General features: G+C 30.6%; 1 protein-coding gene across 1 annotated transcript in view; it reads left to right on the top strand.

Annotated features, from left to right (window-relative positions):
• The first annotated feature begins 277 nt into the window (after positions 1 to 277).
• LOC115877588 (CD82 antigen-like) overlaps positions 278 to 15,210 on the top strand; it is a 49,079-nt gene continuing 34,146 nt past the window's right edge. Inside the window, exons 1-2 of the mRNA XM_030893836.1 lie at positions 278 to 576; positions 13,711 to 13,797. Of these exons, the coding sequence (XP_030749696.1) occupies positions 13,732 to 13,797 (66 nt within the window). The 5' untranslated portion in view covers positions 278 to 576; positions 13,711 to 13,731. The remainder of the gene's footprint in view (positions 577 to 13,710; positions 13,798 to 15,210) is intronic.

Below are 15,210 nucleotides of genomic sequence, written 5' to 3'. Positions count from 1 at the left end.
ATTTATGTATGTATTTATAAATACTAAAGTGAAAGCAACGAATTTAAATTTACCCTTTGTAATATATCTTATTAACAATACAACGCAAAAAGTTTTTTAAAAATTCGTTCACAGTAAATGAATTCCGAGGTTTGTATCCCATAAGGGCTTAAAGTACTTCACAATAATTAGGATATTAAGATAAGTGTCGGCTTATTTCTAGTGCGAGCAGTGTATATCTTCTACCTCTCGCTCCGGTAAGCGACTGCTATCACACAAATCATTTCATTCACCGCGTTCTCCCTACAAAAACCAACCGTGTTCGGCCTCCCTTGTTGTTGTTTTACCTATCCGATCCAATCCGTTGTTCAATCGCGGCCGACGAGCAACGTGGTTCTACAGCTCATACAGCTGAGATCCGAATCTGCGGATACATTTCTCCTCATTTCGGTGGTTGACGCGAACGGTTTGGGTACCGCCAGGGAATCCGTGCACTGTTGTGGTACTTTTTCGGTGCGCTTCTGAACTTTCGGCCCGGATTTCTGATTGGTCTCGCCAGTTTTTTAAGGTTCTTCTCGTTCTTCTCCATTTTTGAAGGTAAGACCGTGTTGTTAAGCTGAAAATACCAAATAGAATTCAAGCAAATGGATATTTAAACATTTTCTCTGGTAGAGGAAACAGTTTTTTTTGTTTTTGTTTAAATAGAATTTGTAAAAAAACAAAGAGTAGATAAAAAACAAAGAGTTAAAGATACCTGTTGTTTATTATATAAAAGTATGTTACGATCAAATTGCAAGATAAAATAATAAATTAATAAATATTCTCAAAAATAAAATTATATTACTTTTTAATATTCACTTTTTGAGAATTGAAAAATTTTGCTTGTTCTAAAATGGTTAATCCCGTTTATACTGTTCCAAATTTCCATACTGATTTAAAGAAAAAATAAAAAAATATGAAAATACAGTCGCGAATTCCCAAAAATCAAAACTATCTATGGTAATATTATTTAAGATTAAAGAAGCACAAAATTTATTATCACTTTTTCTGTAGCATTGAACTAAATAACAATAAAATTGTACTTCTTTAAACTACTAAAACACCAAAAGATATGAATCAAATTAAAATAACTATGATTTTTGTGAGGATTTTTGGGACTTCTCGTCAAAAAAGATGGTATGGAACATAGAGTTAAAATTAATATTTTTAGAAGAAGCAAAGACTTCTATGAAGAATGCATTTTGCTCAAAAAATTAATAATAAAAAAATTTCCTTTTGTAATGACAATCCTGTATAATGTTATACATATATCCAAAAAATGTAAAATTTCATTATGCTAAAAAATTGTCAATAACGCTATTGTTTCTGAAGTTGGAGTATTCAAATTTAGTGCTGCAGTAGTCTTGCTCAAAATAAATTTAGGAATTTAATATACAGAATAATTATTTAGAAAGTTCGAATACAAAATATGTATTTTTATAAAATCTGAGCCGTCTAAACCAAATTAAGATATTAAATAATTTTCTAACAAATAAAATATACGTCATTTGAAACGACCAAAACTGACTGTAAAAGATTAAACGTAATTTAATTTTGAAATATATAAGTTAAGAAAGACAATAATTTGGCAAATATTAGCCAAATAAACCGTTTGCAATTTTACAATTATTCCTTTAATAAAGAATTGTTTAAATTTTGTAAAAAATATTGCTTCAAATTTAGTCCTGCAGTAATAGGTTTAGAACACTATAGAACACTATATTGCCATCTATTTCCGCATTTTACGTTTACAGAACTTGTTTATAATTTGTTGCTATGTAGATTAGACCAAGACATATGATAAAATGATGTTTTTTTGGTATTGGGCATGGTAAATTAATTATATTTAAAATATTTTTCGACAACTCAATAATTATTAAAAAATATCTTTGTTGAGTACTTTTTGGCGGGCATTGTATATAAAGCATGTTTTTTAATTAAAAAAAAGTGATGTAAAATCATGATCAAAATCATATAGAACTACCATAAGAACAACTAACTGATGATCTTATTCAGTGTAAGTAATTTTTGTAATAGTTCTATAAAATTGAAAATCATGGAATTAACAATAATTTATATCAGGTTTTATTAAATGTTAAACAACCTTCTCTTATCTTGAACAAAGAAACTCTATAGTATGTTAAATTACACATTTTCCGTAATAAAGTGTGTCAAAGCAAGAACCTGTTATTTAATATCAGATAAAATTAATCAAAATTCCGCATTTATACATACGTAATATAGTATGTAACTACTCATACAGGGTGTGACGTGTAAATGAATAAAATAAATAACTCCGAAAAAAATTGAGATTGGTTTTTAAAAAATTAATATTTGTTTCTGAATTTTTTATGGTTTATTTATTTACACACCCTGTATATTGCATATTTTCACTGCTGTTTGTATTTGATGAAAATTTGCATGAATTCTTGTTATTTATTTATGTTAATTCTTGGTGTCAATACCTTTTTCTGTCACAACACAGACAGATATTAACAAAACATATTTTAGTTATTGAATTACTATAGGAATTAGTTTATACCAGGTACGTTTTAAAAGTCGCTCACCCCCTATAACTTTTTTATTTTTTCAGATAAATAATCGAGATTTGGTATATTGGTATATGACATAAATTAGGATTGATTGACGTATTCCATTGTTTTTTGTCATTTTCTGTTTCACCGGAAATGTATTTTGTTACTTTATTCGATAGAAAATGACACTCTGACTAGAATGACATATATCATATGTCAACTTTTGACACTTTTGAATATTGTTTATTTGAAATTGCAACATGCGATTCATAACGACAATATGACTCGAAATACCAAGTGTGTGATACCAAATTATTCGTAAAAAAATGCTTTTTTCAAATGTGCCAACCTCGTTCCATTTGAAAAAATTGGGATATGATAAAAAATACGATTTGGGCATTTTTTAACCGGCCAGGGCAAAATACGAAAAACATTAGACGATAAAAACTATTTTTCCAATGCTTCATAATTAAAAATTAGTGTTTTTAACATAGCCATGGCACTCTAGATTGAAATTTAAAGTTCGATTTTGTTATAAGCGAAAATGTCCAAAGTTGACATGTGATATGTCATTCTATTCAGAGTGTAATTTTTTATCGAATAAAGTAAAAAAATACCGAAGGTGCCATTTAAAAATCAAAAGTTGTAATCATTTCCGGTGAAACAAGAAGTGGCGGAAAAGAATTGAATACGTCAATTATTCCTAATTTATGTCATATACTAACATACCAAATCTCGTTTTTTTTTGTCTGAAAAAATAAAAAAGTTATAGGGGGTGAGCCACTTTTGAGACGCACTCGGTATAGATAATAGGAACAAGGTATTTTTATTTAAACTGGCACAAAAGTTTGCTGAACTGTAATAATATAATGCATATTAGTTATCATTAATGTTATGACTAAATTTTTAAAACATAAAAAACCTAAACATTTTTTTCCAATTGTGAGGACTTATTTTCTATATCGTATACAACTATTTTTGTCTGGAATAGAAGAAATACTGAAACACACAGTATAAAAGAGAAAAAGACAGTTTAAATCTGTTATCTTAATTAATTAAAAATATTTAATTACTAAATACACATACAATTTAACCGCGGTGACAGTGTTACTTGTTTTATTTCGAAGACAATCTAAATTTACATACATAGAGCACACCAAAGATTAGATAAGCATTCTGAAACAAGCATTCTTTGCTCGCTTGCAGAGGCGGCGCACAGTGGCATGAAACTGATAATATAACGAAAAAACCCTATATTTCCTAAACCGTTAATCGAATCGCATTGGGACGGATTTTATTCGATTCAGCTTAATAAAATACATCAAATAACATGGTTTAATAAATTTATTTAAAAGTAAACTGAGCACCAATTGAAACGTAAAGTGAAAATTTTTGCATCAAGTTGAACTTCTTGTATTTTCTGAACTATTGAAGGCGTTTTGAATTGCTAGCCAGATTTTGAAACGCTTTTTTATCGACTGTCGAACCGTTCTCTGCAGTTTATTTAATTATTGGCCAATACCCATAATACAGGGTAAAACAAAAAGGCGTGCATTTTTTACAAAATTTTAAGTGACCTCCATTTTGTGGGGGGATGGAGGATTTCCATTATTTGTGGGTATTTTAAAAGAGCTGTTTTATACCTCTGTGTATATCTTTTAAAAGAGCTGTTTTATATATAATTAATATATTGTATTTTTGAGTATTATGCGTATTAACTAATGATTATACTAAGTGATTATACTGTATCGTTAATGAAAAAGTGTTAAATGCTTCTTTTGTTATGCCAAGATACATAATAAAACCTGTTCATATAATTTAAATATACCAGCTAGATACATTTTTAACGTCCTGTATAACTGTAACACTTTTTAGTTTTATAAAATTATTTGTTTGCTTTCTTTAATTATACATTAAAATGCATAATGCTTAAAAATACGAGATCTTCATTTCACAATGAGATAAAATTATTAGTATTAAAACTCTACCGACAATCATAAGAATATCGAAAACATCGCAATGGAGAGCGATAGCCAAAAAAACTCATAAACGTCCCGAGGTATAAAACACCTCCGTCAAACTACCCACAAAAAATGGATCTCCTCCATCCCTCCACAAAATGAGGCTAACTTAAAATTTTGTTAAAAATGCGCGCTTTACCCTGTATTATGGGTCCTGACCAATAATTGAAAAAAACTACAAAGAACGGTTCGATAGTCGATAAAACAATGTTTTAGAATCTGGCTGGCAAATTCAAAATTCCTTCAAAAGTTTAAAAAATACAAGAAGTTAAACTTAATGCAAAAATTTGCACTTTACGCTTCAATTGATGCTCGATAGGTAATTTGTGGCTCAGTTTAGTTACACTGGGTTTCAAATTATTATAATTTATAACATTTAAATCTTATACAATATAATGATATTTATATAATTTTAAGTGGCAAAAAAAGTAAATTATATTAAATGAATTCATCGGCATCCGCAAAAATGAAGAATGTAGTTTTAATTTTTTTCCACACTGTTTATCTTTTATTTTATATTTTTAACAAACGTGGCCGAATGTGGCGATAAAATTTATAGAATCACTACTTTAACAGTTGTTTTTTTTAGTCAAATTAATCCGAGACCAAAGCTCGGTAAAGCTTTTTTGTTCTAGTCTGATTAAAGTAAGAAGTAAAGTAATTTTATTAGTAATAGATTCAAACTAAACTATATCAAAGGCACGGTATATTTTGGCAAAATGATTTTTACTTTTAATGCCCATGGATAAACGAAACAGTTCCTGGGTAATACCGATTTTTAGGAATTAAGAGAAGGGCTGTAAAATATTATTTGTTTTCGCTTTATTTTTGCGCGTTTATTATTAAGAAAATTGTCAAAAAGGAGGTGTTGTAAATTCAAAACTAGTAATTAAATTAAAAAAGTAATATTGTTATATTGTCTTTGAACTAACTCGATGTAAGATAGAATAATTTAAACCCGATTTAACACCTTCTTTTTTGTTTTTTTTTATTGTTGCTACTGTGCGGCGCAGCGCCGCGCCGGCGCCGGTGTGGTTCAAAAAATGAGATAAAAGAAGCTCCTATGCAAAAGGTTGACGATTTGGACTTGACCAAAACTCATATATCTTCAAAAATATGTTTTTCATAGAAAACAGATTACGCCACTGTATTTTACGCAAAAAGTTCTACAAGAATCAGTTTTCACCTTCTCGATACCTTTGACTATAATGCAAATACCAGGGGTGTCCTAAATTGCAAAAGTTTCTAAAAGAGCCTGTAGCTCAGAAACGAAGAGGGCTATGAAAATGTTTTTACAGCATTTTCCGTTTGACAAAAAAGTGGGACAAGTTTGTGTAAACCGCATCCTCCTATTTTTACTAATAACGGAGATACCGTATGATTTCAACCAAAATGAGACACCCTGTACATGTGCCCTTATGGAGGGTACGCCACTGGTTGCTTGGCTCTGTTACAATGTTGTTGTTGACGTTTCAGGTATCTTCGGATTTCATCTGCGCCGAAGGTAGTTTAAAAATAAGTTTTAATGATCCCAATTAAAACGTTTAATATAGCTTTCACGCACTTGCTATACGTTCTTGTATAATAATAGGGTAATTAGTTGTAATAATTTGCGTAATTTTTTCTCAAAATCGGAAGTGTTCTAATGGATGCACATACTGTAAGAAAAACGATAGTGTAATTTCACTTTTTCGAATGAAAATTGAAACTATTGTGAAATCTGAGCGATCTTCAGAAAAAATAACTAAACATAGAGGTTCCGCGATACTGATCTAATAAATTTCTAATTAAAATGAATAAATTAATGTATGCAAATATTTAATAGTATATACAGGGTGCTACAAATTCGAGGTACGAGCATTGGTATCTCGGAAACCGTACTAGATACGAAGATGGTTAAATTGGGGCAAAATTGCCCCTTGGGATGTTCACCAAGATGCCATCAAAAAACTTTCAAAAATTTCAAAGATTGCTGAGTTTTTTGGAAAAAAACAGATTTTTTTGAAAATCAATTTAATTTTTTCCTGTCGAAAAAACTAATTGCACATTCTCATGCCACTTTATTAGGGCTATCTAATTGTATTTTTAGATTTTCAAATTAGCTGATAGTTTGTGAGATACAGAGGCCAACTTATTTTTTTTACATACGGACCTGCATTTTTTATATCAGTTTTTGAAATAACTCGGTCTTCTGAGTACAATGATATGCCCTTAGACAAGGAAAGAGAGGGGATAGGTAACACGGCAGCTGAAAGTGAGGCAAGTTGTCACCACGCGAAATTCTCAAATGGCGTAACATCAGAAATTAGTTTGTACCTAGACGGTACAAAATATTTATTAAAACGTAAACTAATATATCGTTCATTTTTCAGTAATGCATATACAATTTTGTATCTTATAGTCTCACCTTTTATAATATTAGAATATCTAAGTCGATAATGCAAAATTTATTTAACAGTCACAGTCTTCTTATTCAAAGGTCACAGTGGACTGATTATCAAGACAATTATTTATTTATTAACGTTTGTATAATGTATAATTAAATAAAAAATAATGTAATAACATATGTTTTAAACGTGTATATACATATATGTACTATACTGTATGATCGAAAAAAAACGGCGTCTTGTTTGTTTGGAAATGACAATTTCACAAATGAATATTAAAAATTACATTATTCATTGAATCCGTAAGCAAGTGTGAAGGGAATTGACTAGATTCATTATTATACCGTATAATCGAAAAAAAAACGACGTCCAGTTGGCTTGTAAATTACGATCGATGATATTCCCCATATAATTCTACTTATAATATGTCATAAAAACTATACAAAACGACATCGAAAAAAGACGGCGTCAGCGATAGCTATGAAATGAAGATCGCTGTCATTTTATATGTAAAATTATATGGGGAATGTCGTCGATCGTCATTTACAAGCCAACTGGACGTCGTTTTTTTTCGACCATACAGTATAATAATGAATCTAGCCATTCCCCTTTACACTGGCGTACGGATTCAATGAATAATGTAATTTTTAATATTTGTTACCTTCAATCATAAGAATTTCCTAATTTTCCACAAAAAATAAACAATTCTAGAAGCTTTGTGTTATTTTATTTATTTTTAAATTTTTATTAATTACTCACTGAGACTATTATTATACACCTAAATTAGCAAATTTTTTGAAAGAATATTTAAAAAAATATATGTAGTAACAAGTAGCCCACCACAAGTTTGTCCACCCCCAGCAAATCTTGGCAGGTAAATTTAAGTTTTATATAACAACTATACATATAGATTTTTTATCACTAGAATTTTTAATTTTTTTTTATAGTTTACAATTATTTTACATATTTGATAACAATACTTTATACATTTTTTTAGATGTAAAATATATAAAAAAATGTTTATTACAGAAATTGTATTTCTCTGATTCTAATTCCCTACGCCACTGGAGAAATCCATGCTGAGTAGCATTATTTATAGTTTCAAACATTAATTATAATAAAGGATATTGAAAATCCTACTTGGAATTATTAAAAATAGTTTGGTTTGGATGTGGTACAAAACATATTAAAGCAGTTTACATATTTTTACTGCTATAATGAAAAAATGTACATTTTATGACCACATAACAAAAGTTGTGTATCGATTTTTACCTGTGAAATGTAATTCCAGCCACTTTTTTCTCGCTTCGGCCTTTGCAGCCATACGCTGAACATCTCACCATATTAAACAATACAGTTTATAAATTTAAAACAAAACAGTTGTTACAAAAAACATAAAAATTCGCTCGGTGTCACCTCGAAATCTTGTCACCAAAGTATGGCCGCCGATCGAATTTTGGCCTCACTAACCGATCACGGGAGAATATGCGTGTTAGCCGTCCCCTCTCTTTCCTTGTCTAAGGATATGCCACACTTTATACTTTTTTTTGTTTCGGACATTTGAACACAATTTATTTAATAAGTCGGCTCTGTTTTTTTTAATATATTTCATCTATGATCGTTCAATATTGACAAGCCCTCAAACTTAACAATGACGTGGGGTAAAACATTGAATACGGCAAATCAAATGCAATAAAAATTTAAAAAATCCAAACCAAACCAAATTAATATTATTTGTCAACATTTACAATATAGTATAAAGTACAAAATGCATTCGGAAGTATGTATATCAAGAAGATATGTTCAAAGAGCTATAAATAAAGCTGAACAAATAATAAATCTGTGCAATAGGAAGGGTGGTAACCCTTTCAAACATGTAGAGCATTAGAAAGTAGTTTGTTAGAAGTTGATTTATTTATAATAACCACGATTAATATTATTTCATATTAGATTATACATATTTTTTTTTATATTTGTCATTAAGGAACCCAAAACAAACAAAAAGTATAGAGTGTGACAAATCATTGTACTCAGGAGATCGAGTTTTTTCAAAATCTGAAATTAAAAATGCAGGTCCATATTTAAAAAAATTAAGCTGGCCTCTCTGTATTTCACAAATTATCAGCTAATTTGGAAATTTAAAAATACTATCAGATAGCCCTAATAAAATGGCTATGAGAATGTGTAATTAATTTTTTGATTTTCTAAAAAGTAACGACAGGAAAAAATAAAATTGATTTCCAAAAAAATCCGTTTTTCCAAAAAATTCAGCAATCCTTGAAATTTTTAAAACTTTTTTGATAGCGTCTTGGTAAATACCAAAGACGCAACTTTGCCCCAATTTAACCATCTTCGTATCTACTGCGGTTTCCGAGATACCAATGCTCGTACCTCGAATTTGTGGCACCCTGTTTAATATAATAATGTGGGAGGAGGGGGGATCATCACCGCAGTAGCGTGTCGTGGATAAAAGGGCGGAGGGGGCGAAGACCTTAAGGGGCGCAATGATCAATAAAGTACAAATTTACAATCAAATAAATTATAATTTTTTTTTAAATAATAAGACTACATGGAAACTTTTATTTTTTTTTAATTATAAATTTGTTTATTAAAAAAATTAGTATACAAAACAGTTATTTCAAAGATGCAAGCGTCTTATTTAACCGATTTAAAGAAATCAATTATTTCGTCTATATTTAGATCCTGGGCTGTGTCTGCTTCAATACTGAGAAGTAATGCACATTAATGCACATAAAGATGGATATGAAGACTCTAGGTCATTGGAAATTAAAAATGATAAATATTCGTCAGGTGCAAATTTGTTGTCATTGCATTAATTTCTTCTAATAAACTGCAAACATGTTTATATTCATCAACTAAAGAATAATCCATAACAATCCATAAGACATTTTAAATTGTCATCATTGACGTCCATATCCATCCATATTGGTCCATATTCAATAAACAATTAAATTTTTGGCATATATTAAGGAAGTCTTCAAAACGATTCTCTAGAGTACCAGTTAAAATGTCTAAAGTACCATAAAACACTGATATCTTGAAATTATCTTCAGAATTTTGATGTAGGTAATCATTCTGGATTTCATCATGAATTTTTTTTATTCTTTGTCTTTTTGTGGAAAATGATGTTGACGTATTGCATTTATTTGCCAAAATAGTAGCCTCTTTTTTAAAATTATCAAAATATTTTTCACTTCTTAATGATTTGAGATCTATAGTTACCGCATTAATCATATTAGCAGCTGTACATAAGTTGATATTAACTTTTTGCAAGTGATTGGACAATATATTAATTTTATTCAGCACTTCATTATAATCGATTATATTTCGGTCGGTGATTCCCCGAATTTATTTCCATCGCGACTGCTTTCCTCCTCTTTTTTGGCGGCCTTTTTTGGATCTTCTTCGTTATGTCTAGCCCATAGACTTAAAATAAAATATAGACTACACTATTTACATCTCAACGCGGACAAACAACCTTTTTTGTACACATGTTTACTTCTGGGTACAGTCGACCGAGCCTTCCTCATCCAGCCTATGTTGTCACGTCTTTAATATTATCAATATTTTTTTTCTTGTTATACACATATATTGAGATATTAATACTACAGTTTAATAAAGTAGGTTTTAATATTCCAGAGATGTATTAAATAGTCCTTATACTACTAAATTATAAGTCGGATACTGTTTAAAAAGGATAAGTTCTTTACAATATGACAACACCGATTAGAGGCGAGGGAGCCTATTCATTCATTTATTACCTTGTAGTACGTGTCGCACGTGTGCGGTAAAGCTTTGTTGCCGCTATCTCCCCGGCTGTATTAACGCATTTTCTTAGCTTGTAGTGCTTAAGTGTTTATTTTATTGACTTTTTCTGTTCAAGAACTATAAAATATGGTTCGCCAGTGCCAAATTTGCAAGAAATTTGACTTAAATAATCCATTTAAGTCTTGAAACGACTTTTGACCGGTAGGCAACTCTCAATTTACCCATTGGGAGTCAGTGGCGTTGTTGTAGAAAGGCGCTTATTTAGATAATATTTTAGTAAAATGTAAAATCTGAATTTTTTCTCTTACATTACATTATTTACTTACTTACATTGTAACAAAATCATAATTATAACCCTGTTAATAATTAATAATGTTTTTATTAAAAATATATTCCGGTTTATTCTAAAATTATCTTCAGAATCTAAAATAACATACAAAAGAATTTTAAAATGATATTACATTATGAAACAATATTTTTAATATACCGTGTCGTCTCAAAAAGTGGCTCAACCCTATAACTTTTTTTATTTTTCAGATAAAAAAAACAGATTTGTATGTTAGTAGGTATATGACATAAAATTAGGATTTATTGACGTATTCAATTGTTTTTGGTCTCTTCCTGTTTCACCGAAATGATTACATCTTTTGATTTTTAAAGGCACCCTCGGTATATTGCTACTTTATTCGATAAAAATGACACTCTGAATAGAATGACATATCATATGTCAACTTTTTGACATTGTCGCTTAAAAACATATCCTATTTTAAATTTCATTCCAGTTTTTTTCAATCCACTAAGTTTTAATCAAGGAGCCTTGGAAAAATAGTTTTGATCGTCTAATAGGTTTCGTGTCTTGTCTAGGCCGGTTAAAAGATGTACAAATCGTATTTTTAATCATACATATGTCAATTTTTCAAATGGAACAAGGGTGACTCATTAGCATATTTGGAAAAAGCATTTTTTTATGAATATATTGATACCACACACTTGGTATTTCGAGTCAAATTGTCGTTATGAACCGCGTGTTACAATTACAATTAAACCATATGCGAAAATGTCAAAAGTTGACATATGATATTTCATTCTATTCAGAGTGTCATTTTCTATCGAATAAAGTAGAAATATACCGAGGGTGCCGTTTAAAAATTAAAAGTTATAGTCATTTCCGGTGACACAGGAAGTGACCAAAAACAATTGAATGCGTCAATCAATCCTAATTTATTTCATATACTAACATACTAAATCTTGTTTTTTTATTTGAAAATATAAAAAAATTATGGGGATGAGCCACTTTTGAGCCGCACCCGGTATAATAAAGACAGTACCGAGTTAAATAAATGTAGTTTTTATTTTATCCACTTCCTATCACCTTCCTTGCTTTAATGGAACAGATTTATGTTTTCTCTAATTTACATAATAAGACATCACTTAACTAGAAAAAAAATTACAACAATCATTTTTTTTTCTCTCCCTGTCGCCGATTCTATTATATCTGTGGAATAGATCCGGTTTTGATTAATATTAGGGGTTGTAAATGTTTGACTAAAATTAATAATTTATTATTAATTTCAAAAATTACGTAATTTCGATTATAAAATTTCTTCTATAACGTGTATTTTATTATGTTTATCCTTTTCGGACTCTAAGACGTTTTTTCTAAACTTTTATGTAAAAAACCTGTCCTAAATCTTAATAAAATATAAAAACGTTTAAATACGATATATTTTTAATTTACTTATAGCTTCATTAAAATAAAAAAAATTACCCGGCTATGATACGGAGAGTTCAGGTGTACTTGAGAAACGAAAGACAGTGTAGTGTTTCTCGGCAGAGTCGTCAGGGAACGACCGTTACGACAGAGACAACCTATCTATCGCTCGTGTCGCACTCGTTATAACCTAAAACAATAACACAACCATAACAAGACAGTGTCTGACCGCATGTTCCAGCTATTTATGAATGAGATGCTCAGTCTATATTTTATTTTAAGTCTATGGTCTAGCCATTGTATTTTTATTTATAGACAATGGTCTAGCGGTAGCGTAGTTTCAAGTTTCAAACCCATATGAAAACTTTCGTACGTAGTATATACGCCTACTTCATTAGAGATTTAAATTATTAAATATAAGCCTTGTTTAATACAAGGATATAAGTAAACATTAAAAAACAAAAATAAAATGTGAGAAATATAATATACGACATTTTTTTATCTTGAAGAGCTAAGGGCACGGTAGGGCACCCTTTGTTTTTGCGTTAAATTTAGTTTTTCTATTTTTTTTTCAAAGGGCGCCAGAGGCGCTAAGCACATAGGGGCGGAGGGGGCGTTCGCCCCCCCCCCCTGGCCCCCTATACGACACGCCACTGCATCACCGCAACCTTACAGATCTATTTTGTGTTCCCTTTTCTAGAGTTGTAACGAATTATAACTCATCATACAGTCTCAGGGCTTCGACGAAAGCCAGTATCTAAGATGATTTTACAGAGGTTAGTTCTCCATCTCCGATATCAGCCGTAAGAAACTTTATGGTACGAATGGTTGTTCTGGGGTTTCCCCATTTTCCCCATAGAATCTGCATTCGCCGTTGTTTCTTAGCTTCAATCTATTGGGGTGTTTGTTAAGGAGACAGTGTCCTGTTAAAAACCCCGCGTCAATCCGAACATTGTTCTTACTTCAATCAAGAAAAATCTTTAATTTTTCTCTGTCGTAAGTTCTGAGAAATTCCTTCAAGTGTCTTAGACCTTTGGAGGATTACCATTCCAGGTTACGGATGGAGTCTTACAGGTTCTTGAGTTCCGCTTTAACTGGTTTCCACTTGGGAAGCAGAACGGTTCTGGTCCAGTTAGTAGAGCGTCGGCTCCTTTTCTAGCTAGATCGTTAAAAAAAATATCAGAACTCTCTTTTCTAGAATTTCCGAACCAAACATTTGTATGGAAACTAATACTCATTATTTTTTTCAGAAATAGTCCAACCAAAGCATCATGGTGTACGATTGTGGTTCCTGTATGGTAAAATACGTGCTGTGTGCATTCAACTTCATAATTTTTGTAAGTATATACAAGCACTTTAGTGTGTTTTTCTCAAAAAAATACCGTTAATTGGAGGATTTTCACCGTCATAAACAACGTGCTTCGTTAAATTAGGAAGGTTAAATATTTATTAAAAGATAACGTGCTTAACAAGCTTATAAACAACATACCGGGTGGTGCATCGTCGCGCATCGTTGGTAACATAGGAAATCAGGAAATCCAATGCAAATTTTGAATTGTCCAAATATTGGCTCCCCTATAAGTTTGCAGCTAAGTCGCAAATATATTTTTTAAAGGTCTGCATATGCTGAATACACATGCCAAATTTGAATAATTTTGGACAAGCTGATTTTAAGTTATTTAAGAAAATCTGTATCTATTTCTAAATTAAAACTGAACAGGTAGCAATGTAAAACCAGACAAATGCCAACGTACCTTAATGTTGTTATCCTAAAATTTTATCAATGTTAAATTGTATTTTCTAAATGTTAGGCTTTTGTCTCATTCGAACAAGTTTTAAATTGCAAAAATACATTTCGGGGACACTAAGCGTAGGTACCACAGAATATACTAACGAAAAAGAAGCCCAAGTTTCTTGTAATAAATCGGTTCCATTTTCGTAACGCCATCTCTCGACATAGCTGACATTATAGGTTAGCCAAAGGGGTGCGGGGCCGGGGGGAATTATAAAATACACTTTTTTATTTTAATTATTTTTATTCGCTATTTGCAATTTTATTTTTAAAACATATTATGTGAAACAATCACATAATATGTCTTAAAAATAAAATTACAAACGGAAACAAAAGGAATTAAATAATCTGAAAATCTACAAAGTTTATTGATAAAAAAGTTAGGCTATGCAAATTGATAAGTATATTAAGTATAACCTCTTTGGTATAACATTGTTAAACAAACATTAACAAATCATAACATATCAGATCATAGAACTAAAAAAAGTACTATTACATAAAAACAGGTGATACAATACTTCAAAATTAATTTTAACATAATATCAAAACCGAAAAATCAAACAGCAAACACAACCACATTTCTCACAACAGAAATTAACACACACTTCCGCGGCAAATGTCCAAGAAAGACTGATCATTCTGATTGGTCCTGGTCCGGTCGTAGCTCACGTCGTATTGTCGGTAAGCAAAATCCCTGTCCAAAAATTTTGACGATCAGCGCCATCATCCGTCATAATTGGGAAACTTTTGTTGGAACCATTTTTAATATTTCACTTACATGGCCCTGGTAGGTACTATAAAGCACTAATGTAGACAGCACAACATATTACATTTGACAATGATAAAAGCATAGGTTGATGAAATCAATTTAAGGTATGTTGACATTTAATTGGTTTTGTATTGTTACCTGTTCAGTTTTAATTTAAAAATAGACGCAGTTTTTCTTAAATTACTTAAA

The sequence above is a fragment of the Sitophilus oryzae genome, unplaced genomic scaffold, assembly GCF_002938485.1.
Source record: "Sitophilus oryzae breed Bouriz unplaced genomic scaffold, Soryzae_2.0 scaffold_1060_pilon_pilon, whole genome shotgun sequence".
In the NCBI taxonomy this organism is placed as follows: domain Eukaryota; kingdom Metazoa; phylum Arthropoda; class Insecta; order Coleoptera; family Curculionidae; genus Sitophilus; species Sitophilus oryzae.
This window is presented reverse-complemented; position numbering and strand designations above follow the sequence as displayed.